Consider the following 22754-nt stretch of genomic DNA (forward strand, 5'->3'; position numbering starts at 1 on the left):
TCAAGAAAATTGCTGAGTTTGAAACTGCAAACATGATCTGATGGAAGAGGACAGCGGCTGATTTTAGACTTTTATGCTGCGTTCACACCAAACACGTTTCAGACGTCAGAAACGAGTCAGACGCTTCAAATTGGGTGCGTTTGCACTTTGAAGTCAGGCGCTTGACATTTTGCTCTCAAGTTGCTCGAAAAGCACTATAAAAATTTGGGCTGATATCAATATTACAGCCATGTTCCAGCACCTTTTGGAAAAAAATGACCAGAAAGAGACAGCGACAACAAAGAAATATGTCTGCAGAAAACGTCAAAAGTGAATCAAAAGAAAAGTTTTATTTCAGGTAAGTGAAAAGGTGATGGTGGTGCAGCTGAGGTCTTTTCCACCACAAAATAAAAAACCGGGCTGTTCTTTCTTGAGTTTAAGGCAGGTTATTCTGCTGACTGCTAGAACAAGACTTTCTAAGAACTTAATCACACTTATGGCATCAAAAGCTTTAACAACTCAGAGGCACATTTTATGAAAGTCTTGCCACGGTCTCATGCTGAACCACCATCAAAGCCACTTTAAAGCCTCTGTTTTTACACTTCATATCATTTAGAGGAACACAAAACACATTTTCTACCCAAACAAACAAGTAAAGACAAATACTTTTCCGACACCAATAAAGTTTTGCATTGATTAAAAATAGATATTTTATGTTTGTTTAAATAACAAAAATAAAAGGTTTGACAATTCCCTGGTATAAATTTAAATTACAGCCTCATTTTCCTCACCAAAAGTCCAAATATACTTTGATTTCTTTAACATTTAAATATCTTTGTTAATTTGAAATCTGTTTGTAAGCAAATAATCACTTTTAAATGTACTTAAATCATTGAGTATATCCAAATTTCCTGGGTTTTTTTTTCCAATTTTTGACTGATCAAAAACCTTAGATGTTTCTTAGTGTTTCTTTAACAGAAATCTGGTTTTCTAATTCAACACCAACCACCTGTCTGCATCAGCTTTATTTAAATTGAACAAAAAAAAAATCACTTCCAAATGTTAAAGCATCCAACTTGATAACAAACATCGACTTTCAGACAAGAGCACTTGTTATAGTAAATTGTTCCAGGAATGATTGCATTGGATTGTTTTAGACTTCTAATAACAATAATAAATGGCTTTAGGGATTTCACCAGAAAACCTTACATGCTGCACATATAATTAAGGCATAATTACACCACAATGTACAAAACATATGCTTTTAAAAGTTGTTAGGCTATGGCCATAAGGGACACTCAATCCCAGTTTATCTTGAGTAAGAATTGCAATTTCACATAAAAATATAAGCAATAAATTAATTCTATAATTTTAAAACATAAAATAATCTAAATGCTTTTATTTGGAGCAGAAAATTGCACAGGTTTTATGGAGTAATACCGGGAGTAAAGCTATCTGCTGTTGTAGAGGCTGCAGTCAGCTGGTTAGCAGACATTACCGATCCAACTGTAATTTTGAGCTAGAATTAGTTTAATAAGAGTGACAAACTTCCAAAATATCCCAATTTATCTTAATTGTAAGTAAATGTATATGAGATTTATTGGAGTCAGCGTGAGCAGCAATGAGTGGGGGAGGAGCAACGCTGCACTCCTGTGCTCCATATAGCTGCGAAAACCTTGAGTAACCGTTTGCGTCACTAAATCCTTCGAGGCGCCATGATGGACGTTGTACTGAACAGAGCGACTGAAATTGTTTTCCTAAGTTGTTTTTCCAGTTTATTCGTGGCTTCTTCTTGATCAAGTCGAGCTAACACACGAGGTTGGGGCTCACAGACGGAGCTATTTACAAGTTGGAAATAGCTAGCTTAGAAAATAAAGTCCAGCAGTAAATATACAGTAAGTAAACAGTATTTTAGCACTTTTCTGCTGCTTTATACCAACCCACTCCTACAAAGAAGCTGAAATTTGTATTTCAGAAGCTCAAACTTTGAAATGTTAAAGAAAATAAATGGTAAGTATTAAATGCGTATTTGTGGAACAAGATTTTGCATGAATATAATAAAGAACAACAAAATTATACAAAGTGAATCAGTGAAATGTCAGATATTCAGAGCGTTTAGGTTCAGTAGTACAAAATACTTTTTTCAAGGTTTCAGAGATAAACATGCAACTGTCTTGATTTCAACTGGTGCCTGAACAGGGTTTGTTATGCTCTGCTGGGGTTAAAGGTCATGCTTTGATTTGACCCATTTCATTGGAACAGACAGACAACCTTAAAGCGACATTAAACAAACGCAGTGTCGACCCATATTTCCTTATGTTTGGTGACTTTTTGCATGATTTTGTGACTCTATAAATACAATAGGTTTTATAAATTAGAGCAATAAATGCACAGTGTTCGGAAAAGGTTGTTTATGTGATCATAAGTGCTTCAGCAGAAGGCAGATTGACTTTTTCCTCCTGTTTACTGCAGGAATGTTCAGATTACGGGTAGATTATCAGAGAGGTTAAACTTGAAGTCTCTGTTTATTGTTGATTTCCGCCTCCTTTTCTTTCTCCAAGCACAAATCTTTTCTGCCCAAAAAGTGTTTGAGATGTAGATGAACCGCTGAGTCATAACCCGACCCAAACAACTCACACACTGTAAAACATATGACCTGCATTTAGTTGCATCTACTGTTTTCTATTCTTTAAGTCAAATATTTGGTATATGATAATGATTTAGTATAAATTGCAGCATTAAGTTAAAACTCACAATTCAAGATGAATAAACTTTAAAAATGTTTATACAACTTTTCTCTTGTTAAATTAACTTAATGAATATTAATTTCTGAGTTAAAACCAAAACAATTTTCAAGGCAGCAGGTGGACTTTCTTTTTGAAGTTAAACCTTCTTTAAATGTTTTACAGTGTAGGACATACAGGTGAATCAGGGATTCGAGACCTTCATGGTCCTGTTGCGTTTCCATAACTTTCTCAATAATCTGCTAATGTCAAAACAGCAGAATTTCGCCATTTAATAAGAAATTGAATTAATAAGTCTGTTCATGTGATAAGTCATGATCCTTCAACTACTTCCTGTCGTCGTCTTTGTGGTTTACGCCAGTGGCAACATCCGGTCGTTTTTCATGTGACTCGTGTTTCTATTGTAACTAATTTAGATACAGCCGAGAAAACGTCTTATCCTAGCGCCAAAATTTTTCAAAATATTCTAAGTATGCGAAATTATATAGTCAATGGAAAGGCAGATAGCATTTTCTAAGTTTTGAAGTCCTAACCCTCGATCTGAACAGAAGATGAGCGGTGAAATGTCTTCAGGAAACAAGAGAATAAGTCGTGATGCCTTCAATTCAAGCACTTAGCATTGAGATGTCCTGGACGACTGCAAATCCACAGCAACGTGTTGCTCAACATGCATCCTCCCGCTGTCCGTCCCGCTTTATCCAGACGTCTGGTAGGTCCGGCCTGCTGTTGGGTAAGATGACCACTTCTTCACTCCGGCTGCTGCGGTCCTTCGTCTCGTAAACCGTTTCCTTCAGCGAGAGCCTCAGCGTGTCTCTCTTGCCGTTGAGGTGTCCTGGTTGCAGCTGAGCCGCCGTCTCTCCATCGTCCTGCTGTGGGTTTGAAGACCCCGCCTCAACGTCACTCAGACATGTTTCACAGGAGTCCTCCAGGCCTTCGCAGGAGCTCTGAGATGGGAAGTGCTGACTGTGACCCTCCTTTGTGGTATTTTCATCCTTGCAGAACGACTGCTGGTCTGTGGTCTCCATTGTGTGGCTGATGATGGTTTCCTCTATGCTCGATGATGAGGAGTAAGACGTATTGCTCCATTGCTTCCCCACAACTGATTGACCCCTGCAGGTTTTGCACAGCAGATTTCCAGTAGCTACATCTTCTTGCACCTGGCCTGCTTGGCGGAGGGTATTTTTTCTGTAAGGGGACGAGGTTTGAAGGGCTGGCTGGGCTGGATCCAAATCCTTCTTGCTCACCTCTACCCCACAAAACTCAATTTCATCTGAGAGCACAGAGGGCTGGTTGGACAGCTTGCTGGTACAGGTGCTGTTTTCGAAGCTGTCGCTGAGGCGATACGCCAGAGGCTGCAGCTCGTATTGCTCTGCGCCCCTGTGCAAACCACCTCCTCCTCCGGTCTGTTTGTGTCTGTGCTGACGCTGGTGGTCGGGGTAGAGGTAACCACCTGCCTCTTTGTCATAACTCCGCCTCCCTCTAGACCTGCCAAAAGCCCCATTGGCAGCAGGCGAAGAGCCAGGCTCGGAGCAGGAGGTCAGCACACCGTCTGTGTCCTCCGAGCAACACGGCAGCGTGATTCTTCCGCAGTTTCTCTGTGGCCCGCAAAAGCAGCACAGGGACTGAAAAAAGAAGGTAGCAAATCCACACGCCACACATTTCACCAGAAACAGGAAAATCCCTATTTTTCTAAAGTGTAAGGCAGTGGCTGGTAGCATGACAATGCCCATGAAGAAAAATGCACCGGAAACTATTGCTACAGGGCATCCCATTCTTTTAGTGGAGTGAGCCACTTTTCCTATCTTGTCCGAATGAGGAGCTAAGCTGTAGGAAATGGAAAAGTTGGCTACAAAGTCAACAGAAAGCCCTGCGGCAGAGGATATAAGCAGGGCCTCGACGCCACTGAGCTGCCACTCAAGCAGGACGAGGAGTCCAACAGTGACGAACACACTTCCTCCTACAGCAACAGTTGCATATAAGCTAAGTGGGATATTCCAGGTGGTTAGCAGCAGGAGAAGAAACGTGAGAGCGACAGAGACCCCAGCGACCACCAGAGTCTCAGAACTTAGAGACTGTTGTAGATCGAACAGAGACAGCTGGCTGATGAACCAGCCGTTCTCCAGCCCTTGTGGGGCTCCTGACATCTCTTTGTTGAACCATGTCAGGATTTCCCTGTAAAAACCACTGGTTCTGCTAAAGTTGAAGCTGTAGAGATAGGTGGTCTGGAACTCCAGAACGAGGGCAGCTGCCGTGCCGTTTGGCAGGAAGTACAGGCCTCCACTACGAGGCGCATGGCTCTCGGCGTGTTTCTCTGCTAGCATCATATTCAGGCAGCTTTCAAAGACGCTGGGAGGGAAAGGGAAGAGGATGTTGCTACAGCAGAGATGAAGGGCATCACTGGTTCCTGAGCACCGCCTGACAGATACCCAGCGCACCAGCTGCTCCACAAGGCAGACGTTATCCGCCATGACATCTTTATTTTCTGGTGTTGGAGCAGAATAAAAGCTTTGGTTCTGGACCCTTGCACACAGATCTCTCAGCCAGACCTGAGCGTCCGGCCTGCTCATGTTAAAGTCCGGGTCAAAAACCAGGGAGCCGTTACTCTGTGGGTTAAAGTGATCTCCATTATCAGTCGGTTTGATGCCCCAAACGAGCAGAACAGTGACGGGTTTGTCCTCCCCATTCCTCTGCCTCTCAAACATAAACATGTGGCGGTACTCTGCGTCGTATCTCTCAAAAGGGTGGCTGGAGCGGAACAGCTGGGCGACCCAGCTGTCCAGAGTGGGTAACCTCATGCCCGGGTCAACGCAGGACATGTACGTGCCCCCGGCCGCAAGAACTGCAAACCAGCACACCCAGATGTAGCGAAACTTCACGACCCCACAGGGTAGGATCTTCAGAAACAGCAGGTTTGAGGTGTCTGACAGGCCTCTTTTCAGCTCTCTCAGCTTCTGAATCATGCTGAAGATGCACCTCTTACGAGAACTCGTTACCCAGAAGTCACCCAGGTTTTTGGAGCAGTGGGGCTTCCATGTTTGCACCACTACAGACGCAGCGGGCGCCTTCCTGGAGCGCTCAAGCAAGATGAAAGAGCACGGCAGCCACACTAACGCCAGCACACAGCTGATTAAGGAAGCAGTCCCCAGATAAATAGAGAAACATCTAATTGCTGAGATGCTGCTGAGATAACCGGAGAAAAAAGCTGCACTGGAGGTCCAGCCTGAAGCTAAGATAATATAGCCTATTTCCTGTAAGGCTCTGTTTACTCTCTTCTCCAGGGAGGCTGAAGGGTTTAGCGTTAGCTGCAGATTCCAGAAATCTGTAAAGATAAAAACCTGATTGGAGCAACTTCCTAAGAGAATCAGAGCTGCTGCCAGATTCACCATGGGGAAGAAAGTCAGGTGAAAAGCTACTTTATAGAAGAAATACGAGGTCAGGAGTGAGGCTGTGATTGCTAGAACAGATAATGCTACAATGAAGAAGGACTGGAGATATAAAACCATGGTGAGCAAGAGGGATAAAACAGCGAGGACCGGGAACACCGAATCTCTCGCCAAGTAATATCTGAACAGCGTCTTCTTGATACCAAAGTCTATCCCGGTTATGGTCGTGTTATTGTACGTCAGATCTCTTCCTTCAAGGCTGTTCATGTAGATCTCCATCATGTGCTCTCCTTTCTGGACGGGTAAGAACAGAAGGCTGTACTTTAGTGTCGGTATTTGGTATTCAACAGTCTGGGGGCCGAGAAAGTCTTTGTCAACGAGGAAGTGCAGGATCTGGAACACAACGCGGGATTGTTTACAGCGCGAGGGAACGGAGGAGCAGCCGCCATGCATGGGTCTCTCTGCGCAGGCCGAGGTCAGATCTCCTCGGTGGTAGGATGGAGCACATTTCCGGAGAAGTTTCAAAGACTCTGAGACCTGGTGTGGCAGAAGGATAACAGAAAATGATTATTTAATATCTCAAATAAGACAAAGGTAACTTATAAGTAACTTTTCGGTTGTTTTAAGTCAGTAATTTGTTAACATTGATCTAAAAGTACTTGTCCAATTGGAAGATTATTTAACTCGAAAGATGGGAAATTTATCTTGTAATTACTGAACAAAATGGCCAATGGAACTGGTACTTTTAGATCAAAATTAAGAAATTATTTATTTAAAACATGCTCATTTATTGTGCTGAAAAGTTGCTTGCAAGTTAGTTCTGTCTTATTTCAAGGGTAATAAGATATTTGCACTAAAAACGAGGCAAAAATACTAGCTTCTTATACTTCATTTTAAAAAAATCATAATTTCCAAACTACATTTTGCATTAAGTCAAGTTGTTTTTTCATCAGAGATTGCAATTTGTCTGACAATCTGAGACATTTAGTGTCAGTTTACATCTGGAAAAAGTAAAATTTCAGTTTCAGTTCCATTTGGGCAACAATATAAAATAGTTCAGCTCCAACTCCTTGGTTAGAGTTATAAAAATAAAAGTCCAGCACTGAAAAAAAAACTCCCTTGGCAATGATTAAATTTGTTAACTAGAGCCTGACATAAACGATTCCTGATAAAACTGTGGAATCTGGCACAATTTAGCAGGAGCTAGACTCCAAACCCCAGTCAGACTTTCATGGAAAATCCATGACTGACCTTCTCAATCTGCCAATCCAAACAACTGCAGCATGCAACATTATGGTGAGATCTAATTAGCTGGGAGCTGATAACATAAAGCTACAGTGCCTGTTGTGAGGTAAGGCTGAGGCAGCAGGAGGCATTGGAGAGAACCGCCAAGTAGTTCCCCAAGGACCAGCTTGGACAGCAGCCGCCTCTCGGCGCTCCCTCCGCTTCCACGCTCTCAGGCTGCTGGCACAGGTCCTGGAACTGAGCCTGGGACCGAATCTGATTCACAGGGAGAGCAAAACAAGGTTTCTGAACTCATGCCCGCTTCTGAAACTAATTCACAGTCAAGAAATTAATCTCCCATGAGATTCGGTAGAGCAGATCTACTGAAGACTGGGCTTAAAATGCCGACCGTTTGCAACTACGTCACTTAATCATGATGGACGTCGGAAGTATTGAACAGAGCGACTCAAATTGTTTTCCAAAGTTGTTTTTGCCTATCTTTTTGTGACCTTTACTCGTTCAAATCAAGCTAATTTGTCTGTGAACATAACACACCTGATCTGGGCTCAGACGGCGGTAGCTAGCTTAGACACCGACTCATACCAACTTCCTTTGACGTGTTGATCAAATTACAGACTCTCGGTGAATTCCCACCATATGATTTATATCACTATGTCAAAAACGGCGTTTCCCTTTACACCGAGTAAACCTTAATGAGGTTCCCACACCCTCTTCCGGATAAAAGCTAGGCCTGCGCGAAAAAGACGTCACATGACTTCATCACTTCGTCGCGAACTTGAAGTCTGGGCTGGTTTGGTCTGGTTGCTGTCTGGGATTTGGAACTGCGATTTAAAAACGGCCCCCTTGATGACTGTGATTAGTCATGACGAGCGATAATAAACGTTCAAAAGACGAGATGCTAACCAGTTTTCTCCCCCCTACATGCTAGGTTACATAACGGTGTGGCACTGTTTCCATGGTTACCAATGGTTAGACATCTTCTCCATAATGGATAATGGATATCATTGTTCTAATCATACTTACTTACAAAGCATGTGAACGTTAATCTTCTTACTCTGTAAAAAGTGTTGGCTGCAAATCGGAGCAGTCAGTCGTTACGATCTCAGTTATGACTGCTGTCCATCGCCATATCTTTACTCATTAAAAGTTACTATAGAATGATAAGTTAGGTATTCACCCTCGGCCGCACAGCATCCTATGACCATTTTTACAGTGAAAACAACTAAATAAAAGCAATATTAGACCACAGATGTCCGTTTATTGGAGCGCATTGGTTGTTTTAGCGTCCATCATGGCGGGGTTCTGAAGAGCGTTACATCACTTGGTCAACAGATTACAGTCAAGACTGTCAAACAGATAAAAAGTGGCTTTGATAGAGGGTGGTGTCTAAAAGCGAAGAGAGAGCTAACCCTGGATTGCTCCATCTCACACATGGCGTGGATGGCCTTCAGGCTCCAGAGACTGGCTGAGTTTTCGGATCGAAACACCAGCTGGGCGTAGCGCTGGCCTGCACAGAGAGAAGCAGATGGCGTCAGGCGAGATGACCGGCGGTGAATCATGTGATTCCAGGGATGGTTAGCAAACATCAAAGTGGGTTAAAAAAAAGAAAAGCTTGTGAATTACACTGAGGTATGATACGATGGAGATGAAAGACGGCAATCAACACATTTTGTGCCAAATAAAAATCAGGCTAATAAATCTACTGAGAGAGATTTCTGTGTTTCATTAAAAACATAAAAGTTAAACCTTTAACAGAAATTGGCTTTCCACATAAAGCCACATATAAAACTGCTTCTTCTGAACTACCAAACCACATCACAAAACTTGGTATTTTCATGATGCATGATGTAGTCAGGGATCTTTTACGTATTTCTAGTCCAAGATAGAGCAGGTTTAAAGATGACCTATGATGTTTCCTTGAACAGATTAGGACAGGTTTATGGTCTACACCAGCGGGTCCAAAGTGCGGGGCCATTTGTGGGCCCTGATTTTGAGCGGCGCCCAACTGCAACTCTTAAAGATGGAGGGTTTAAATTTGTAATCAAGGTCAAAATTGTTGCCAACATTTTTTTTCTTACACAAGAAAATGTAAAGTACAACAAAAAGTATTCATGTTTTTAAAAGCAAGTTTTAACAAAATGTAAAACTAAGAGACTTTTACTGAAAGCCAACTTTGTTGCACCCAATTCAGCTGTTATTCTTTATTAAACTTAGCTAAATATAGCAAACGTTTTGAAAAAAAGTGACCCAGATCCTGTTCTTATTACTGAAAAAAGGACATTTGATAGAAAGAAAAAAGAAATTTAGATTAATATCAGAATTTTCTCCCAAAAAATTGGAAATTTATACATTTCAAATGTCAAAAATTTTCTATAAAATGTGTTGATCACAACATTTCTGAGTTTTTATTGGAAATGTACTCATTCTTTTATTTCCCTACATTTGCCTTGAAGTTATGGCTGTCATAAAAATCCCTTCCAAGAGCTGGATCTTCAATAAGAATCGGGCTGCTTTTGTTGCTTAGTTTTAGTTAGTTTTTTTCTTTTTATTGGCCCTCTACTACTTTTGAGCCAACAATTTTGGCAAAAAGTTTGGACACTCCTCATTTGTATAAAATATCTTTATCACTAAATCATTCTTAATGAGATTTTAGCCTGGTAATTTCTAACTTTTATGAGTTCCTCTCAGAATGAGCTGCTTTAAGGCGTCTTGTCACTTTAAATCTAAATAAGTTCTTCTGGCAGAACGGCCAACTTAATGTTTACTCTCACATGTGAAAATGTCTCCAAACAGATGCACAATTATAAAAATTTATATCTTTGAAAAGCAGAAATGGGGCCTCCTGCACAACCAACAAGAATGCAGCAAGTGATTTCTGAATAGTAAGCCAACAACAAAATCCAGCAGCCATTGTACAATAGTAAAACGAGCTGAGCAAATATGCTGGAGTTCTTATTGGGTTGCTAGGTGACAGGTGGAACTCCACTGCAGTTGCTAGGTAACAGCGTAGTCTAATTGTGCAATCAGGAGGTTTTTGAAGCGGCCCATGTTCTAGACATGTAAAACATTAACTTATTGCCAAAGAACATCTTGGCGTTTTCTTTTAAGCGCTTCGGCTGTTTTTAGAAGCAGCAGAAACACAAATGAAAGTATAAAAACATGCAAAATGTAAATTTTGAATAATGTGTGCCCTTTAATTAAAGAACCGGGTGGTTCAGGACTTTCTCACCTGGAGCATCACAGAGGAAAGTGTCCAGAGAAAAGTCAGCGGCCAGCATCCTCTTAATACGACGACCTCTGGAGGCGAGCTGACTGCCATTACTGTCTCTGCTGACAGCGCCGGCCTTGGCAAAGCTGGGATGTCAGGAAACACGTCTGCTATTACAAATGTAAATACTTTATACTTTAATTTTATGAATAATCAATTCTTAATTAATGTACAGCCATTATAGGGAAAAGCAACTCATTAGTTTTGGCCTGGAGGGTTTAATTGTTTCATGGTGGAATAATCACATAACAAGCAACTGCAATTAACTTTATAAACAAGAATTGATCACACAAATTGTAATTTATTGTGGATTTTTATGAAATCCTCACAGGGTTTATACACATGTTCGACATTTAAAGCTTTCTGGCTTCACTCCTGCTGCATATTGTTACCACTTTCATTGGCAGGACTGCCAAAGTTCTTTTAAATTGGTTGGCTTATTGTTTGGAGCTTAATATCAGTCCAAAGGAAAGTTTGGATGCGTGTTTCTTATATTTTTAAAGCCTTGGCACCGACATTAGTCCATAAATTTCCATCACACCTAATTTAATGATCCTAAACTTAGTTTGTTTGGGGGTCATTGTCCTGTTGACACACCAGAACCACCAGTTAATTCTCTATTTTCATTTTTCCGTCCACTTTTTGCAATTCATCAGCTTATCTGGCAGTAAAACAGCCCAGAGCATTAAGCTGCCACCGCTGAGCTTGGCAGTATATTAAGGACTGAAAGCCTCACTTTGACTTCTCCAAACATATTTCTTGTCATTTCTTGCCAGCCATAGTAATCTTTTTCTCCTCTGACCATGTGGTTTAACCAAAGTGGTGATTAACCTGCTTCACTGGACAGTAGCACTGGTATTCCAGATGTTTTCAGTTAAGCTTTGACCATTCCTGGTTGTTCTTGAACTAGAGATACAAACAATTAATCCACTTTACGCATAATGGTTTAATAGATTCAAATTAGTTCCAATTGAATGACGTCAGCTTACGCAGCCTTCTTTTATTTAGTGTTGTAGTTTAGCCGCCATCCAGCAGAGGGCCCCGCTGGTCATCTTCAAGCGAAATAGAAACAAAGATGGCGGCGGGCCATACCAAAAGAAACTGTCCAAACGGAGTCCATAGTGGGATCAAAAATGCACTTTATGCGGTTATGTTTAGAAATATAAACACTCGACAAGTTCCTAAAGTTAGACATGACGGAAAAATCATGGCGCCAATAAGCACGGTTGATTTTGATGGCTGTGGTGAGTTAATACACTTCATGGAGAAAAGTTTTAGCTTTCTTCAAGAGCAACCACAGATTATATTTCTGTTTAGACATCTCTCTCTTCACGGGGAATTACGTGTTTCACATGTTATTGTTTTCATCTCTTACTTTTCTGTTCAGAAACTGAAGAGGTTCCTGTTTTTTGTTAAATATATAAATATGTTTGTAAATGAGAGAAAACCAGAATTTTCTGTTTATTCAGCAATTAAAATAGCCGATGCAAAATAATGTTAAAATTATTTTTTTAGTCAGCATAATATGAACAAATTGAGGCAAATATGTTATGCAAAGATGGTTGACCCTCTTAAAATAAGAGAAAACAGGTTTTTAAGAAAATGGATGCTTATCGATTAATCATTAATAAATTCAAAAATACTTTATTGGGAAATTAAATATTGTTGTTACTCATATTAATTAAAATTCTTCATAGTTATTGTGTGTGGTGATAGCTGTTAGAAAATATTTCCTGTAGCAGTCTGTATTACAGCAAATTTGAAGACAATGGTGTTGTCCATAGTTAAATCAACTTTAGATTAACTTATTAAACAATAGCTTGCATCTAGGCCTGTCACAATAAATCAATTAATTGTGTGATAAATTAAAGGGAGCTCAATAATTCCCATTTACATAATTTATCATTTCTTTTATTTTCTGTCTTTCTAACAAAATCTGGATGATAAAAGTCTTCAGTTTGGCACTTTGGTCTGAACTAACCGTTTTCTTTGAGACTTCATAATTTTATTTGTTGTTTCTGTTGTTTTGTTTATTTATTTTGGATATTTAAAATGTCTTCCAGTTCCAGTGATAAGTGTTCATTAGAATCTGAAGTTTATTTATCTTTGAGAATGTGTTCTTGTATAATTATGCTATTTCCATTAGATTATTTGGATATGGTCTCAAAACAACAATATTATTGTTTATCGCAACAAATTCTGGGGGAATTTATCATCTAGAAACATTTGTTATTGTGAAAGGCCAAGATTCTTACCTAACCCAAACCATTTTTCTTCCACCTGAGAAAAGTTTGCTTGTTTTGAACTAGATGAATCAGGCTAACATTTAGCATCTGCAATGGCCGTGACCTCAACCAGTTAAAAGAAACTCTGCTGGTTTGACCTTGAAAATCATTAAAATATTCAGCAGAATGGTTTGCAGAAACTTCTCATTATGCTCTGACTCTTTGCTGACCTCTTGCTGAGCTGCGGTGGCTCAGCAGAAAGAGTTTTCCCCGGGCCGGTTTCCTGCTGCAGCCTGGACAAGCTGGACAGCCGAACGCCGATGTACGTTCCCCGCGGCTGGAAACCCTGAGACGTTCGGAGCAAATGATTCAGAAACAAAGATAATTATGAGGAAAAGACGCTGCAGAGGGCAGAGTACACAAAACGTTTACTCAAGTTAGAGTAGCACCACTTCAACATATTTCTACTAAAATAAAAAGTGGCTGTGAAAGAAATTACTCAGGAGTAAAAAGTATTTGGTAAAAAGTTTACACAAGAACAGAGTAACTGATCAAATTATCAATCATTTAATATTTTAAAAATTACATCAGATGGACCAAAATGTAAAGTTAGGTGGAAATTTTAGTATTTTAAGGACAACAATTCATATAACTAACAAATATAACAAAATCAGACAAAAGAAAATTTTGCAAATCAGTTTCTTTCAATAAAAAACTTAGGAAACTTTATTAAAAACTGCAGGTTTGTGTCTGTGTCTGGTGAATTTTTTGGTTATAACATGTTTGTTTTTCATTCAGTGGGTAGAAAATCCAGAAATTTTACTCAAGTAAAAGTAAGAAGTACAGCGCAGTAAAAAAAACTCCTAAAAGTACATTTTTGCGCTCAGAGTGCTGCGTACTTAATATTTTTGTTGATTTGCTCACATTTTACTTTCATTATCAATTAGTGTTCACTATCTGAGCAGGATAATTTAAATTAAATGTGAGACTGAACTGCCTGGAAACATCATTATACATCCCCAGTCGTTTCTGTTGTAGGTTTGATTTGAGGTGTGAAAGCACCTTGAGTCTGCTTCTCACCAGATGCGTTGAGGTGAGATTTTAAAGACAAATCCTGCTGACTCGGCGCGTCTCATTTACTCACCAGAAGCGGATCAGAGAAGTCTGGCAGAGACCCAATGAAGAGTCCAGCCAGTGACAATCCCAGCAGCAGGACGGCACAAACCAGCAGCACCAGTAACGGTCGGTCCACCAACAGCTGGGAATACCTGCAAAAACAGAAATGAAATAAGAAACTACACAGCAATCAAAATAAATATTTAAAAATAAGAGAAGAAAAATAAGAAACGATGAATCCTACACTGGGATTTAATACTCACTTTCTAATTATGAAGTAAAATCCCCCAGTCCTGTAATATTAATAACAGAACATAATTATGACAGAAATTATCTACTTGTTGTCTAACATTTGAATTATTTGAATTGTGTGAAGCTAAAACTTGGGCACTAGAGGTGTTCTGGGTAGAAATTGTTTTTTTACAAATCTTATATTTTTTGTACAAATTGCCTTAATTACTGCTCTGAATTTGTTGTTCTTTCAGCAGTTGATCTTTTTATGAGTCCTTATATTCTAGTTAATTATTAAATTACTAATTTAGTTAAGGATTATTACAATAATCGATTCTTAATCCAATTAATCATTTCAGCCTTAAATAATCTAACAAAATCTGTCCGCCAGCATTAAAACATCAGGTAAACATTCTCATATTTCATTACTGGGAAACATGCCTTGGTGTTTTATTTTGTCCCACCTTACTGACACCACCTGCCGCTGCTTCGGTTTGGTTCTGGTCTCTTTCGGCCCGTGCAGCCAGTGGCACCTGGCCGACCCGTGGCAGGACCCCTGCTGGTCAGAACCACAGCTGTGTCCGGGTTTCACCGCCAGCCCTCCGTCCGCATGAGGACACGCTGCGTTCAAATGGCAGCAGCGGGCTTTGACTGGTCCGTGACGGCTGCAGTGGGGGCATTTAAGGTGGCACGGCGAATGGCAGGCTCCAGTCTGAAGACGCTGCGGGACCTTAAGGAAGAGTAACAGTTTATGATTGGTCTAGGCAAAGTAAAAATATAAAATAAAATAGGGATGGTTAGTAGGGACTGATATGCACTTTAGCATTTTTTTAAATGCATCAGAATTAGCCAAAATGCTGTTTTTCATCTGTTTTTGGACAATGAATATAATAAAGGTTAAACAAAGCAAAGTTAAAGTGACTTAACTACACACATTATAAAACAGTAAATACAAAACAAAGCCAAGTTCTACACAATTATTATAAAAAGTCCAAGAAAATTGCAAAAATACAAAATCTTACCAAGTATTTTTGGTCTAGTTTCTCGTGCAAATGTCTTAGTTTACTTGAATTAAGACAAAACTAACTTATAAGTAACATGTGGGCAAAAAAAATATGAGCTTATTTAAGTAAATAATTACTGAAAAAGTACTAGGACTATAACGAGACATTTTTCAGTGTCATAAGTGAAATAACTTGCTAATACAACTAGTTTTTAGCTAGAAACAGGAGCTTGATTTAAGTCAATAATTCCTGCAAGTAGAACAAGACATTTTAATTTATAAAATCCACTAGCAGATTATTTCACCTGTAGTTTTTCTCAATATCGAGGCATTATTTACTTAAAACAATCTCCTATAACTTGCTAAAAGATATTTGTAAGTTAATTTTGTCTTATTTCAAGTGAGATAAGATATTTGAACTAGAAAATAGACCATTACTTGGTAATATGTTGTGTTTTTGCAGTGTAGACTGTAATTTCACTGCTACTTGAATTGTGTTTTTCCATGCGTATAAATAACATCATCATCTGCGTATATTTGAACAAAGACATTTAAGAAGATGTTATTGCATAAATTTGAATAAAACAATGAGTATTTTCTAAATATAGCAGGTGTTGCTGAACACGGTGCTGCAGGCAGAGACACGCAGACGTACCTGATGGTAGAGCTGGAAGGAGGAGGAGGGTTTTCCCAGGCTGCTGCAGCTGTCACACAGCTCCTCTGCAGAGGGGATGACAGTCAGCTGGGCCTCAACGGAGCCGTCGGGGGGGCACAGAGAAACCACCGGGATGCAACTGAGCAAAGAGACAAATAAAGGCTTGTAACCCCAACAACACAATATACCTGGAAATGAAGGAGTGTTTGCAGAAGCAATAACCTTTTCCTCTTAGATTCAGAGTAGAAATGCACAGCTCAGCAGCAAGAATGAGGTAAGAAATGGATTCAGAAACACTTTGTAGCTTCAGGTTGTATGTAGGCCAAACAAAGAGGAGAAGAAGATGGTTGATGGTAAAGCTGGATCACATCATGATGTCTTATCTTCAGGGTGAGGGGTTTGACGAAACACACTTAATCATGGCTAATTGCTGTCAGGAGAGCCCTGGAGTTTCACGGAAATATTTTCAAATACTGCAAAAAGTCTGATGTTTATTTTGTGATTATTAATAAGTGATTGTCTGAACACCAGTGGTGATTGATTAGCTAATTTAAATACCTGCTACTGATCCTTCAGACAGTTGGTTTTTGGGTCGCCTTAAATTGGAAACATGCCGAATTCTGCAGCTCATCTACATGTTAAAGTTGTCATAGTCAAGCTAGCATAACTGACCTACTTCCCTCTACCGACCTATCTTTTCTTTTAATTAAAACTTTTCCTGACCTTCTTATCTAGTTGTCACAGTGTTGACAATTGGTAGCAAAGCAATCCTTCTTTCATGCATCGTGCCTGCGTTTAATATTTAGCGTGTTATGTTGACAGCTAAAAGCCTAAAACCCTCGGTCTCGGTTCGTTTGAAGTGAACTCTTAAATTCTTATGTGATCATCAACTGGAGACCACTACAAAAGCAGGAAGTGGGTTACAGCGCAGGGCATTCTGGGTAAATACAACCAAAACAAACGCACAAGTTTAGCGTTAGTGGGACAAATGTCTTTTTCCAAAGAGAAATCCTAAAACAGCTAAAATCTGAGGCCACTCATTTTTGTTTACATTTTATGAGGAAGAAAGTTGCGCTCATGTCTTCTTCAGAGGTTTTCTTGTTGTTTCCTTCAGCAGTTCTTGGTGCAGCGCCCCCAGAGGAGAGGATGGGAACAGGTTTTTCAAAGGATTTGGTTTGTTTGACATGTTGCAGTGTAAAGAAAACTGCAGAAGCTGAAAATGTAGCAAATGTAGCAAAAGTCTACTGGACAATCAGGTGTGAAAACACCCTGAAAGTGTTTGTAACCCTGTAGTTTTCCAACACTTATGAAGCTTAACTCCATAGGAAACACTGTTTCTACTCAATCCACAACTGTTCAAACATACATGTGCAACAGAACAACATATCCGACCTGCTTCTGCATCAGCCCCTGCACAGCTCGGCTCCAAACTGAAACGTTGCATAATTTACTCATAAACAGCCCAAGCTGCTGCGTAATGGCCGTTCTCCGTTGTTTGTTTTTCCAGCAGTCTGGACGCAGCCAGTCTTGTCGTCTCGTAACCATGGCATTAGAGGGAGCCAGCGAAACCCGGCTGACCTCACAGATACAGCTGCATCGAGCAGTAAGGGGCTCAGATGAGGTAAAAAATACAGTAAACCTGAAGATTTCTGTGTTTTTGTGTGCTAAAATAAAACTGTGATAGGAATGTAAACCAAAATATACAGTAGTACCTCTTTGTCATAAAGCATTTTATTACTATTTAGACACAGAATATACACAAATAGTGAATAAGGCGTCTAACTAACAGAGCCGTAATTTACATAATTCATTAATATTTCTGAGGAATTACAAAAACTGATCCACACAGGACTGTCTAAGACTTTGACGTCAGTGTGGCTTGTATGAAGCTGCTCGTGGGAATCTGCATCTGAAATGACTTCCCACTGCTGCTCCACACTTTGTGCACTGAATACATTAAAAACAGACACAGTGGAAAAACTTTGTGGAGCTGAAAATCTGAGCTTAACAGAATGACCACAAGCTAAACACGCGTTTCCTGTAGATCACATTGCTGGCTTTGATTCTAGTTGTTTCTCCAAAGTCCCAAGAGGAAACCAAAATCAGCAGCAATGGTTTAGTTTATAGAGCTGTGATTAGAAAAATTATCCAGTTTCAGTTAGCATGTCTGTGTAACAACTTGCAGTCTCATCCGTTCATCGTTTTCCGCTACGAGGAGAGTGGGAGAAAGTGCAGGCATCATTCATCAAGAATGTTATAAATTTGTCAGAATTCTGAGAGAAAAAAAAAAATCAAAATTCAAAAAATTCTGAATTCTAAGAAAAAGTCAGAATTCTGACCGAAAATTCAAGATTTAAGTTAATTCTGACTTTTTCGTCTCAATTTTGGGAAAAAGACTCGGAATTCCAAAAAATGTCAGAATTCCAAGAGAATGTCAGAATTGTGACAAGAGTTAGAATTCTGATGAAAAAATCTGAATTTTGAGAAAAATCAGAAGAAATTCTGAGGAAAAATTTAAAACATTCAAGTTCCACCGGCAGATTATTTCACTTATAAGCAGACATTTTCCCATGTTGTAAGTAAAATAATCTGCCAGTGGAACCGGTAAGCTTTCATCAATATTATGAAATTATTGGCTTCAAACAAGCTCCTATATCTTGCTACTTGTTACTTCTAACTTAGTTTTGTCTTACTTTATATATACTACAATAAATATCTAGAAACTCTACAAACTAGACCAAAATGCTTGGTAAGATTTTGTATTTTTGCAGTATTTGTCCAGTTTAAGTACCTGGGTATTTCAAAATAAGAGTCCCGTTCATACAGTTAGAACAAAAATTTTTAATTATCTCAAGAAATCCATGACAGTATGTTGAAGCTAATTACAAACATAGCTAATAATAGTAAGTGTGTTGCACACATAGAGTAGCTTTGGATCGATGAAGCATCTGGTGTTGAAATGTCAGTATGATGGCCCCCAAATGAAATCTGCCCTGGGTCCCAAAAAGCTTTGACCAGCCCTGCCTAATGTTCACATTCTCCTGGAACGACATATTTCCTCATGCAGTAAACTCTCAATCTGTCAATCCAAATACTGACTGCTGATTCCTATAGAAATCAGATCTGTTGGGACTCGACCTGAAGTGACTTCGAGACTCAGCGTTTTGCATGTCAGAGAAGAACAGGCGGCATTCTCCTCGTAGCGACAGATGCTGCTGAGTTTAGCTCCATGTTTTCTCCAGCCTCACTGTCTGATGTTTTCCAGCAAAGTAGAAAAGCTGCTGGGGATCAAAATGAGTGACTGGTTGACATCTGTAAGCCGAACAGCAGGAGAAAGAAACAGAACTGATTTCTGACAAGTCAACATGTTAGCCTGCTGCTGCTCTCAGTCTGTTAAACGCAAAAACAGGGCAGGGCAAAGTGATCAGGACCTGTCTGGATCTATCAAAGTGATCAGGACCTGTCTGGATCTATCAAAGTGATCAGGACCTGTCTGGATCTATCAAAGTGATCAGGATCTGTCAGGATCTATCAAAGTGATCAGGATCTGTCTGGGTGGGCATTTGTAAAGTTACACAATAAAACATTTACAGAAATAATTTTAATTATTACACTATCAAAGAGAAAAAAACATTCATTTTTCAAAATGTTATTCATATATTTATAAATGTCACAGTGCCCGACTAAATGCTCAATTAGAAAGCTAAGCATTTAGCTTTCTAATTAAGTTCTCTAAAGTATTATTTAGAGAACTGAATAATTAGTTTTCAAACTAAGCATTTCCAAATATTTAGTTTAAAAACTAAATAGATAGCTTGTGAATTAAACATTTAGGAAGGAAGCTAAATAATTATTTAAGAAAATGGACTTAAGTATTTAGTTGGGAAGTAAATGGTTAGCTTACAGACTAAATATTTAGTTTCCAACTAAATGTTTAGCTTAAAAGCTAAATATTGATTTTTCAAACTAAATATTCAGTTTGAATAATATTTACGTTGAAGAAATATCAAACTAAATACTTAGGAAACGATGTTTTGCTTGGACTTAAAAACACTTGGTACTAAATATTTAGCTTGCAAACTAGATATTTATTTTCCAACTAAATATTTAAAACTAACTATTTAGCTTGGACTTAATCATTTAGTTGGGAACTAAATATTTATCTCACAAACTAAACATTTAGTTCCTAACTTAATATTTAATTCAAAAGCAAAAAAAATTAGTTTGTAAGTTAAATGTAGTTTTTGACTTAAATATTTAGTTTGTAACGTTGACATTTATAAAATTAGGAAGAACACAGTGAAATATTAGTTTAAAAAATTAACACCAACATTTGTTTTCTCTGACAGGCTAAATAAACTAAAACATTGCTGTAAGCGTTACAAATGGCAGCCCGTAGGTTTGTCCTACTAAATTAATGCAGATCATTTGACCTGCCACAATAAAAAAACATGAAGATGTTTTTTAAAATGCACGTAGTTACAGTGTTCGTGCCAACAGAGCTGCTTTATGCGATCTTCCAGCAGGTGAAATCATCACTCATTGAGACTTTTTCTTTAATTAAACCCAAATGCGGATTTAAATCAGTTTCCCATCCAGAAAAAAGAAACCCACCTCTGGGCAGTCTGCTGAATTTCCTTCTCTTCAGTCGGAGAATCATCCACCACTATCGCATCAGTACTTTCTCCAATAATCGATCGAGCCTCCATCTTCCTCCCGATTCAATCAGCGCCTCTTAAAAGGTCACAATCACTGCGGGAACATTTTAAATCAGCTCAATTAATCTGCTTTAATCTTCGTGGAGTGAATCCACGCGGATCAGACCAGCAGTGCTTGTTTCTGGGGTTGCTACTACACAGCGGCAGCATCAGGGATGTTTGCGTTAACCTGCTGCGCTCTGATTGGCTGAGCCGCGCTGATGCTGCTGACGCGGCGCGGTCGCTGTCCAATCGGGTGCGGAGCTGGAGAGCCCGGAGACGGGCTGCATCCTGCAGGTGCCGCTTAGTTATTAACAGGCAGCACCGGCTCTGATGCTCAGTCTGAACAACTGGACCGGGACTTCCTGCTAAAAAGATTTTAAAAATAAACTCTCATCAGACCAGAGGGAAACTAATGAGGTGAAACCTTCAGTTTGTTTTCAGTCAAATAAATGTAATGATGTAATGCAGGAATCAAAACAAAGAAACTTTAATAACAAACAGGTCCAGAAGTTTCATATTTAAGGATCAAGTTTGGTCCAATTCAAGCCTCATTTACAAAAATGAAGTTACAGATAGACTTTTTATTTTAAAACTTTTTTCCCAGGATTATACATTATATCATCAGAATTTTCACTCAAAAAACATTTAGATTACGAAAGAATGATAGAAAGAAGAGAAAGAAAACACTAAAGAGAGAAAGAGAACAAAATATAGAAAACAAGGAAGAAAGAGAAGAAAAGGAGAAAGAAAACAGAACAAAAAAGAAAGAAAGGGAGAAAAAACAAACAAAAGATAGAAAACAAGGAAGGAAGGAAGAAAAGGAGAAAGAGAAGAAGACACAACAAGTAACAGTTGGATCTGACAAAGACTGAATGAATCCGTGAGCTTTAAGATCTGAGGAAGGTGATTGGTGGAACAAAAAAGGCAAATAGTGTTTTTATTTCTATGTTTTGTTGATTTTTTCCCCCCAACATTTTTATTAAAATGACAAAACTAGAAGATAAAAGTATCCTGTCTTAATAAAACCATAAAAGTTTAAGTTTTTTTTTTAAATATTAAATCTCTGTTGTAAATAGTTTCAACATCAGATTTTTCAGGCATTTGAGGTTTATGTTCCGTATCACAATGGATCCTTCATATTTTCCTTTTTCTCATTTGAAAGTATACAAATACTTTGGATAATATACAATAACTATACAGAAACTGATGTTTTCGAGCCTTAATTCCTATTAATTATGATGATTCTTTGTTTACAGTTAATGTAAACATGACATTAAGACTAGAATATTACATCAGATCAACAAAAATATTTACAGGATTAATGAAACGGATGTTTAGTAAGTGTCTACAGGTTATTATTAAGGTATGGGTTACATGTGATGCTTTATCACAAAGCGTCACAACTGGATGCTTCCCAGCAGGAAGTCGGCCATTTTGGATCCAAGCCGCCATTTCCTCTTTTTTAGACGTTGCATCTGATCGAACTCGTTCTACCAGTGGATTAAATACGGAGTTTGTATTTAATCCTGTTGACCACAGGATTCTGCTCTCATGTTTATAACAGAGAAAACTGGATTTCATGGTTTCAGTCTTAAACTGTCAGCTTGGCAATTTCTCCCCACTTACAAGATCCCTTTGGTTCTGGAGCGCCCCAAGGTTCCATATTTGGTCCAGTGTTGTTTTTGTTACATTTATTGAAACACAGCTTTTCTTTTACACTTGAAATAAAACAAAACTAACTTACAAGTGACTTTTCAGGAGGAAATAAGAGCCTGTTTTAAGTCAGTAACTCTTGGATATTGTATTTACTGGCAAATTATTTAACTCATAACAAAACATTTTTCCCATATTATAATAAGATTTGATGAAAGCAAAAAAACAATGAATATTTTGGAGAAGTTGTTGTTTTGGGTAGAGTTAGTTCGATGTGACCTGTGTGTATCCAGTTTATGAATGATTCCTTCACAGAACAGTGAGAATGTAAAAACTAAATTCATCAGCGTATTGGGGTCATTGTAGATACAAAAAAATAAGTAAATTTTTGCTTTAAAAAATTGCATACATTTTCTACAAAAAAAATGTAGAAGTATCTGAGTTAGAAAAGTTATTTTTTTTAACTTCTGAGATTAATCTAAAAAAATTCTGTGTTTTCTTTAAAGCAAATTTTCAACTTTTCAGATTCGAAAATTTCTGAGTTTTTCTGGA

At 38.8% G+C, this 22754-nt stretch overlaps 1 protein-coding gene across 1 annotated transcript; it reads right to left on the reverse strand.

The window, feature by feature from the left end:
* Nucleotides 1-283: 283 nt before the first annotated feature.
* disp2 (dispatched RND transporter family member 2) lies at nucleotides 284-20913 on the reverse strand. The gene is made up of 10 exons (XM_015044295.1): nucleotides 20464-20913; nucleotides 15850-15988; nucleotides 14656-14921; nucleotides 14224-14253; nucleotides 13989-14112; nucleotides 13075-13190; nucleotides 10581-10705; nucleotides 8761-8858; nucleotides 7448-7606; nucleotides 284-6643 (listed from the first exon to the last, which is right to left on the reverse strand). The coding sequence occupies exons 1-10, from the start codon at nucleotides 20556-20558 to the stop codon at nucleotides 3386-3388; spliced, it is 4410 nt and encodes a 1469-aa protein (XP_014899781.1). The 5' UTR covers nucleotides 20559-20913; the 3' UTR covers nucleotides 284-3385.
* Between the last annotated feature and the right edge of the window lie 1841 nt (nucleotides 20914-22754).

Source organism: Poecilia latipinna, unplaced genomic scaffold, assembly GCF_001443285.1.
Source record: "Poecilia latipinna isolate Pla-1442-1.1 unplaced genomic scaffold, P_latipinna-1.0 Scaffold667, whole genome shotgun sequence".
Classification (NCBI taxonomy): Eukaryota; Metazoa; Chordata; class Actinopteri; order Cyprinodontiformes; family Poeciliidae; genus Poecilia; species Poecilia latipinna.

Bases quoted from the DNA above. Each gene is read 5' to 3' on its own strand.
- disp2 (XM_015044295.1), bottom strand. From the start codon at position 20,558: ATGGAGGCTCGATCGATTATTGGAGAAAGTACTGATGCGATAGTGGTG. The intron at 15,989-20,463 runs GTGGGTTTCTTT...CTCTTTGCTCAG, and splicing joins ATTCAGCAGACTGCCCAGAG to TTGCATCCCGGTGGTTTCTC. The intron at 14,922-15,849 runs GTACGTCTGCGT...CTCTTCCTTAAG, and splicing joins CCTTCCAGCTCTACCATCAG to GTCCCGCAGCGTCTTCAGAC.